The sequence below is a fragment of the Megalops cyprinoides genome, chromosome 1 (genome assembly GCF_013368585.1).
Source record: "Megalops cyprinoides isolate fMegCyp1 chromosome 1, fMegCyp1.pri, whole genome shotgun sequence".
NCBI classification, from domain to species: Eukaryota; Metazoa; Chordata; class Actinopteri; order Elopiformes; family Megalopidae; genus Megalops; species Megalops cyprinoides.
In genome coordinates, this window is record NC_050583.1 from 38,768,930 (window position 1) to 38,776,722 (window position 7,793).

General features: G+C 44.3%; 1 protein-coding gene across 1 annotated transcript; it reads left to right on the forward strand.

Annotated features, from left to right (window-relative positions):
- Positions 1–6,398, forward strand: LOC118784695 (P43 5S RNA-binding protein-like). Its single transcript, XM_036539114.1, has 9 exons — positions 1–135; positions 393–493; positions 595–691; positions 975–1,063; positions 2,133–2,206; positions 2,965–3,045; positions 3,412–3,641; positions 4,731–4,784; positions 6,126–6,398. The coding sequence occupies exons 1-9, from the start codon at positions 1–3 to the stop codon at positions 6,396–6,398; spliced, it is 1,134 nt and encodes a 377-aa protein (XP_036395007.1).
- Positions 6,399–7,793: the final 1,395 nt, after the last annotated feature.

Consider the following 7,793-nt stretch of genomic DNA (forward strand, 5'->3'; position numbering starts at 1 on the left):
ATGAATAGAACGAACTACGGAAAGATTGATTCTGCCCCACCTTTACAGCTGTTCAACTGCGTCCACCCAGACTGCGGGGCAACGTTCGTGCGGGAATGGCGTTTGAAAGAGCACGAAACCGTTCACTCTGGAGCGGTAAACTGGAATTATCAGTGTTATCTGAATAGCATGTTATGTTGTAGATAACAATTCTGGCTATAGCTATACCAAATTAACATTGACTCTGTTTCGGATAATGGTTTAAACGATGTATGGCTCTTCAAATAAGTCTTTAACAAAGACTGTTACCTCGATTTGAGTTTGTAGGCTATGTATTAACTGCCCAGGAGAAAGTGGCTTAATGTGTCAATGTCAGCGTGTAGTAGGCTAATGTAGATAATGTAAACCTTTAGCGACCTCTGCAATGCTTGGAGCCCGGCTGTGGCCGCCGTTTTTCTCGGAGGTCACATCTCAGCCGTCACAAACGCATTCACGGCGGGGAGAAAACCTTCAGGTAAGGAATACCTAATATATGCATGCATTCAGGGTCCTTTTTCTAACGTGTTTTACCTGGATACTAATGCATCAAGTCGTCGAAAACGTTGTCTTCAACAGGTGCACATACATGAGTTGTGCCAAACGTTTCATCAACGCGGATAAACTGAAGAGGCATGTCCGGTATTACCACGGTGACAAAGACAAGTATTTCAAGGTTTGACCACTGGGGGCGCCAACCAACCACACCACGTTCCCCTCCTTAATTTCGATCGCTGTAAAATCACCCTGTGCTTGCTGTGAATGCTGCACGTGTCTCCTGAAGCCAGGCTTGGGCTGGGCAACCTTGTCTTAGAATGGTCTCGCATGCTTACGAGGGACCTGTGCTAGGCAGAATCTGTTAAACTTGCTTTAAAAAAAAGTACATGAAGCAGAAAGTCCACAAATGCACCTATCATTTTGCCTGGGTTTTCTATGAACTGTGTTCTCGTCTCCTTCAGTGCCAGCACCCACACTGCACCCTGATGTTTCGGAAGCGTAAGGCATTCAAGATGCATCTGAGTGTGCACAGCATTGCCCCCAATTTCAAGTGAGTCTGACCAATGATTTTTATAAGCCGCTAAAGGTAAGCAGGTTCCTGGAGTTTAGTCTGTCAAAGCAAGTGGTGAGATGGATCAGAAGCTAACTCAATCAGAATAATTTACCTTGTTCCTTGTTGACAAAGGAGATGTAGACAGGGAGACTTCTTGCTTTTCCCACATCAAATTCAAGTGTAAATCCATATATTAAATATTGTTTGGTTGATCTTAATATTGAATTAATTCCTGTGGGTTTGCCACAGGGCATCTTTGTTATGAGAATGTTTTGATCTGCAGTTTTAATGAACACTACTGCAGCCATTGACACATGCTTACCAGGATAATGGCTGTTTTAGGGAGAGCAAAATTGACCACTTGATGCATCTATACCAACCAGAAGATGCCCCATCTGAGGTTTCTTGGATTTACAGCCAACTGAAGTTAGTTACCCCAAGTAATCAAACACAAAGTCCTATAGAATATACTGCTGTATTCTAAATCGGTATGGCATGTTTGTGCTGCACCTGCTCCAGGACATATTCACTCTGCTGGTAGCATATGTGATTGATTAGACCTCTAGGTGATGTATGGCTGCGGTGGTGTCCATCACTAGCAGCCTGTCACATGGGTTTGTGGCGTAGGTGCAGCTGCGTGTTTAAGGTGCTTGTCTGAATAGCGCACTGCCTGAGGCGAAGAGATAAGGGATTGTACTGCTACTGGGGCATTTATCTCACCTTAACCCCTCACTGCCACCCTCCCCACAAAAAAAAAATTGGCAAGCTGTATGATTCCACTGAAGTGCTTGGGTGAGGAGGGAGGTGTGGTAATTGGATCTGAACTTGCCCTCTCCCTGATTTGCAGACAGGAAAGTACCTGCTTGAAATTGCTTGCTTTGCACAAGGAGACTTTGCTTTTCCGAGGGAAGTTTCACATTTCAAATCGATACAAAAGGAAGGTGAGGCGGTGATTTGAGGATGCTGATATTTAATGCCACCTCCAGCAGAATGATGTAAGCCCAGCAGTGAAGACTAGAGCCAGGTTGTGCTGTGCTCAGTGTGGTCAGTCTGGATATCTTTTCAGGTGCACAAAGGAAGGGTGTGGAGCAAAGTTTGAGACTGCTGTTGCTCGCCGGGCCCATGAAAAGACCCATGCAGGTGAACAAAGGTTTTTCCATGTTGAGTTGTTCAAAGGGCTGCCACATTTCAGAGATCTTGGCTATCAGTGTAATCCTTTGTTCCTACAAATGTATTTTCTGCTAATTGAATGTGCACTGGAATTCCTGATTTGTTACATTGGCTGCATTTGCATTCATGGTAATGCAATTAAGATGCCAGTAAGTAATGTCTGAGACCAGTGAATCTCAATAGCAAAAATGAGTAAATGAGATGGATTTCTTGCTACATGTCTTGAAGGCTATGAACATTTGAGGTGTGCAATGATGCAGGATGGTTCTACCAGCTGTAGCTAGCTACTTCATGATTCATGACTTCAGGATGGAGAACAATACCAACCCAGTTGGCAGTGTTCTGGGGCAAAGTCTTCTGGTTCCCATTTCCATTCTACCTCTTTCTGCAGAGACAACTGTTTAAGGCAATAGTTTGATTAATCACAGCACTGACTTGCCTTATAGTGTGAATGTAAATGTTCTGTTTCAAGTAGGTCTTACCCCCTTAAGGCCTGAAATCTTGAACCTTGAAGATGTTTGATTCCAGTCCAGTTAAAAAGGATGTAATTGGTATCTAAAGAATACTTGCTTATTAACAGCTCTAACTGAAATTTGGAGCTACCGGCGGTAGAGCAGAGGACATGCACTTCATTTTCTATACCAAGTATTAATTACTTTAGTTTTGTATAACTTCATTGATGGTGAGTGACTTGTCCAGCTCTGTTCTCACTGGGCTCCTATCTGTAGGTTATGCCTGTCCGCAGGCCAGCTGCCAGGTGGTGGAGCATACCTGGGGGAAACTGCGCAAGCACACCCTGAAGCACCCTGGTAATGAACATGACACCCAACACTCCATCACATCTCAAGTTTGCAGCACACCGTACCGATAAGTTTCACCATGTACTGGAAGAAGCAAGGCTAGCTGTCCCCTCTTGTGTGGAAAAAGCATTGCAATGCAGTTTTGAAGTGAATGTCTAGGGTCCTCACCAAAAGAGTGCTTTCCTGATGGTGTTCAGTTTGTAACAGAACAGAGGGCACCATTTCTAATGGAAGTGATCATGTGCTGTGATGGATTTCACTGTGATGAAGGGTAGCATTTGAGTATTTGAAGGGAAATGAGGGGAAATTTTCCTGCCTGTTGGCCCCCATGTGGAGCTTGATATTGTATGATTCAAGAGATCCTCCTCCTTGCAGTCACCTACACCTGTAAACAGTGCCTGAAGGCCTTCAAGAAGAAAGAAGCACTCCGGTACCACAAGCGCATCCATGCCCTGCAGAAGCCTGTGCTACTGTGCCCAAATGATGGATGCCAGGCGTACTTCTCCACCACCTTCAACTTGCAGCACCATATCCGCAAGGTGCACCTGCAGCTGCTCAAGTTCCACTGCTACTATCCGGATTGCTCACGCACCTTTGCCATGCAGGTGAGGTGACACACCCCCCCCCTTTTTTTTTTTTTTTTTTTTTTGCACAGGTGACTTGGTATGGTCCAATTTATATTGACTAAAATCTGAGCTGCGTTGACATGTGAAGTCTGTCTAGCATTTTTGTTTTTTTGTTTTGTTTTTTTTATTTTAATCAACTGGAATGGGCCAGCGGTGGATTATTGATCTTGTATGTTTAAGAATATCCATAGCTTCATTTGCCTGGTTCCTATGCAAAGCTAGCCTTTTGAACCTTGGCCAAGTTTTGGTGAGGCACAACATCAAAGGCTTTACTTTGTGTAAAATGTAGTCTTTAACATGCAAAGATAGTTGAATTAAAGTTGATGCAAGTAATTCTGAAAGTGTCCAGTTACATACTGCTGTGTAGGGAGGCTTTCCATAGTGCTGACCCGTACAGTTGAGGCAGAGCTGCTGATTGAGGAAGTTTGCAATGCTGTGATAGGAGTGATGCGGTAGGTTGATTAGGGCTGATTTATATCACACTGGTGTCTGGTGTGAGCGGCAGTGTAGCATAGTGGTTAAGGAGCAGGACTCGTAACCGAAAGGTTGCCGGTTCAATCCCCGCTGGGACACTGCTGCTGTACCCTTGGGCAAGGTACTTAACCCACAGTTGCCTCAGTAAATATCCAGCTGTATAAATGGATAACATTGTAAAGAACTGTAACCTATGTAAGTCGCTGTTGCGTCTGCCAAATGAATAAATGTAAATGTGTCTGCACAGGCACATCAGCTTGCAAGGAGGGCAAAACCAATTACTCTAGGTTGAAGTGCTCTTGTGTAATCGCTTTGAAGCTTGTTAGCCTCTTGTAAATTGGTAAGGTCAACGCACCAAAAAACCATGTTGGGGCTAAAAATGCATTTCTCATCTTGAAAGTTTACCTGTGAGGCTCACTGCGTTAATTCTTGTACTGCTATACCACAAGTACTTTTCCTTTCCATGATTCTTTGTTCCATTTAGTATCTAGAATACAGTGCCAACTTGCATCTCCAGTACCCAAAGTGCTGCTCTGAACTGTGGAGTTTAAAACCTTGAATATTGTTATAAATGCACTTTTAACCCCCCTCAAGGAGAGCCTGAACAGACACATCCTGCTCCATGGCCCAGATGGAGGCAAGGTGAAGGTAAGCATAGTGCAGTGGATGGTCAATCTACATCTTTTATAAAGGGAGCCTAATGCACTGAAAGCTGTTCATAGCCAAAGTTTCAAGTGTCTGCAGCATTCGGCCTACTGTGTGGCAGTTTATTTTGGGTCCACACTTTGAGCTGTTAAAAGCAGCTCTGGAGCTTGGCAGCTGCAGCCTGTGCTGCATGAAAATGGGATTTTCAAAAGGTAACAGGATGGAATTTTTATAAGCTTGCTCTCCAAAAAAGGTCATTTATCGAGATGTTGTGCTACTTAACGTCAACCGTATATCTGCAGGTGAACTGAAGTGTGGCGGTAAATTGCTGTCTAGAGGCTGGCGCTGTACCCATCTCCATGCCCTTGTAGCAGTTGGTGTTGGACACTGTATGGCTGATTTGATTTCTCGGCCACCTGTGGCCCCTCAATCATCTTTCCTCCAAGAGAGGATCCAACAGGTCCAGAGTAGCCCTGGGTTCTGACTTGAAAGGGCTTGACCAGATTTTAACCTTTTAAAGTTTTAAACCTTTCAAGTTTAGTTTTGAGAATTGGTTTGTGTTGCAGGGTAAATGAGCTATGGGAGGAGTGTGTGAAAGAGTGCTGATGTCATGTTGGGCCTGTGTAGTCAAGATTTCCCATGGCAAACTGCATTCCTGTAAAATCAGTGTCACTTACATTAACATAAGACATTAACTTAAAATATTTAGACAAACCCTCTGCTGAAGGAAGGGGAGAGACTTTGACTAGTGCTTGACTAAGCCTGTCAGCATTGGTGTGAATGTTGCTGACAGTCTGTACCAAAGGAATTGTTTGGGCGATTTGTTGGCATATAATAGTGAGAAATGGTGTATGACAACTTGCTCAAAGCCTTTGTTTTCTGATTGGCAGGCAATTGTCATTTTGATGCCTGCCTTTTGTTAAATTGCTAAAAATTTGTATTTCAGGCCAGTTGTAATCACTGCCTTCAATCTCTGAATTCCTTTGATTTCAGGTAGCCTTTTTGTACAACTTAGCAGTGGCGTTGCTGGGAAGTGACATCCTGAGATGGATTTTGCAGCCAATGAGCAATGGATTTTCTTAAGCATTTTTATATATAAACTTGGAGTTTGATTCTTTTATATTGAGTGCCAGGTAAATGCTGGTCTTGGATAAAATGGCAACAGGTTTTGGCAGTCACCCACCTGATTCAGGCAATCATTTCCTTTTTTGATCAAATTTAACCTTTCACTGTAGCTCAGTTTCAGCATTCGAAAAACCTTGTTTTCAGTTCTCTAGCTATGGAGATAAAGTAGCTATGTTTGACACTTGCTGCAGGAGATGAATGTGAACTGTTTGGTTTCAGCAACAAAAACACCAGCGTGCCAAAAAGACGTGGCAGAAGCGTCTGGGGAGATGTCACCAGCCCCCCCTGGTGGAGGATGACCTACGACGCCTCTTTGCCCGGCAGATGCGTTTTCCACGAAGGGGAAAGCTGGAAGCTGACCTCTCAGGCCTGTTCAATGAACGCAAAATCCCACGCCATGTAGACCCAGAGGCCAACCTGCGTGACCTTTTCAGCCTCAAGTTACCCTGCCCACCACTACTGAAAACTGAGGTCCCTCTTTCCACATGTTAACCTGGAAACTGGAGAACCACTGCCTAAGTTCCCAAAGTATCTTTGGACCTTTTTTTTCCCCTCTTTAAAAAATGTCTGAATGTGACTTTAGTTTTGTGGTACAACTGCAAGGAAAAATTTTGATGTGTGGGATGTCGAATTTCAATTAGTTGCATATTCCTTGCTTGGATATTTGTTTGTAACTGAAGCATTAAAATTCAAGAATGTGGAGCAGTTTCCTTTCCTGTCTGGTTAACTTAATTCTATTAGTCTGTGTGCTTTTTTTTTTTTAGGCTTCACTCATTGCAGGCTAATGGTATGAGGGGCTAAATTGGTTCAATTAAGTGAATTGGTTGAGGGGGGCTGTTGAGGCAGCTGTGCAGGGTGGATAGTCGTGCTCTGCCCAGTTCCACTCTTCCATGGTAGCTTTGCAGTTCAGGGCCTCATGCTATAATCCCCATGGCTTTCCAACTCATTAAATCACACTGTCAGAAATGCAGAGTCAAGCTAATCCAGCAACAGCGGGACGTAAAATGGGCACTGCAGTGAAAACGACTGCCAAGAGTTCTGTGATTTGCTGAGATCCAGGGAAGAGCTGGACTCCAGCAGTTTGTCCTGCCAAGCTCTAGTGCAGTACGCCTCCTGCACAATGTAATTATTGATCAGAGGAGATGAGCGTCACCTTAGATGGCATTCTATTAATGGGACAATTTGGGTCCTAGATCTGAAGTCCTGAAGGTTAACTGGTTTCAAATCAGTACACCAATAATAAGTAATTGAAGGATTATTTCTGCAGTGGTGGGGGGGTGGGGGGTAAATGTTACATGGCCCTTAGAATGGAGCTGATGGCCCCTGGTTTAAGTGTCAGTGTTTGAATATATAAATTAGTTGGTGTGCACAAACCCTTGTCCTCATAACTGCAAAAGGTCTCCATGTTTAAGCCCTGCATCATGTCATTTTTAAGTCTTACTCATTGTAAGCAGAATTCTGGGAATAATCAACACATGTTAAGCCCTCTCCTCTGGCCAACTAAGGGAAGTGCTGCTGCCTCGCTGCTGAAGCATCTCTTTGCTCCACATGTGCTTGCACAACACTGCAGTCCTCTCCATGGCAGCTCGGCCAAGGGGGTGGGGCTGAAGGTAACTCATTTTAGCTGGCACTAGAGCAATCAACGTGGGCAATGATGAACCTGAGTACAGTAGCCAGTTTTGGTGTGAAGGTATCCATAATCCGGTTTCAGAATTGGTCTGCAGTGAGTTCACACTCTGACCTGCCTCCTTTTTGTGCTTTGTTTGGTGTAGCATTCCATCCATCCCAGTGTGAGTTCCGCAGTGCCGACTCAGCCGGGCAGCTGAGTCCAAACTGGGCTTCCTGCTAGCTGTCGCCGCATGTGCTCGTTCAGTGCTCCCAGTCTGA

Coding starts and splice junctions, on each gene's coding strand:
- LOC118784695 (XM_036539114.1), top strand. CDS start 1: ATGAATAGAACGAACTACGGAAAGATTGATTCTGCCCCACCTTTACAG. Junction 2,207..2,964: donor CCATGAAAAGACCCATGCAG/GTGAACAAAGGT, acceptor TCCTATCTGTAG/GTTATGCCTGTCCGCAGGCC. Junction 3,046..3,411: donor GCACACCCTGAAGCACCCTG/GTAATGAACATG, acceptor TCCTCCTTGCAG/TCACCTACACCTGTAAACAG.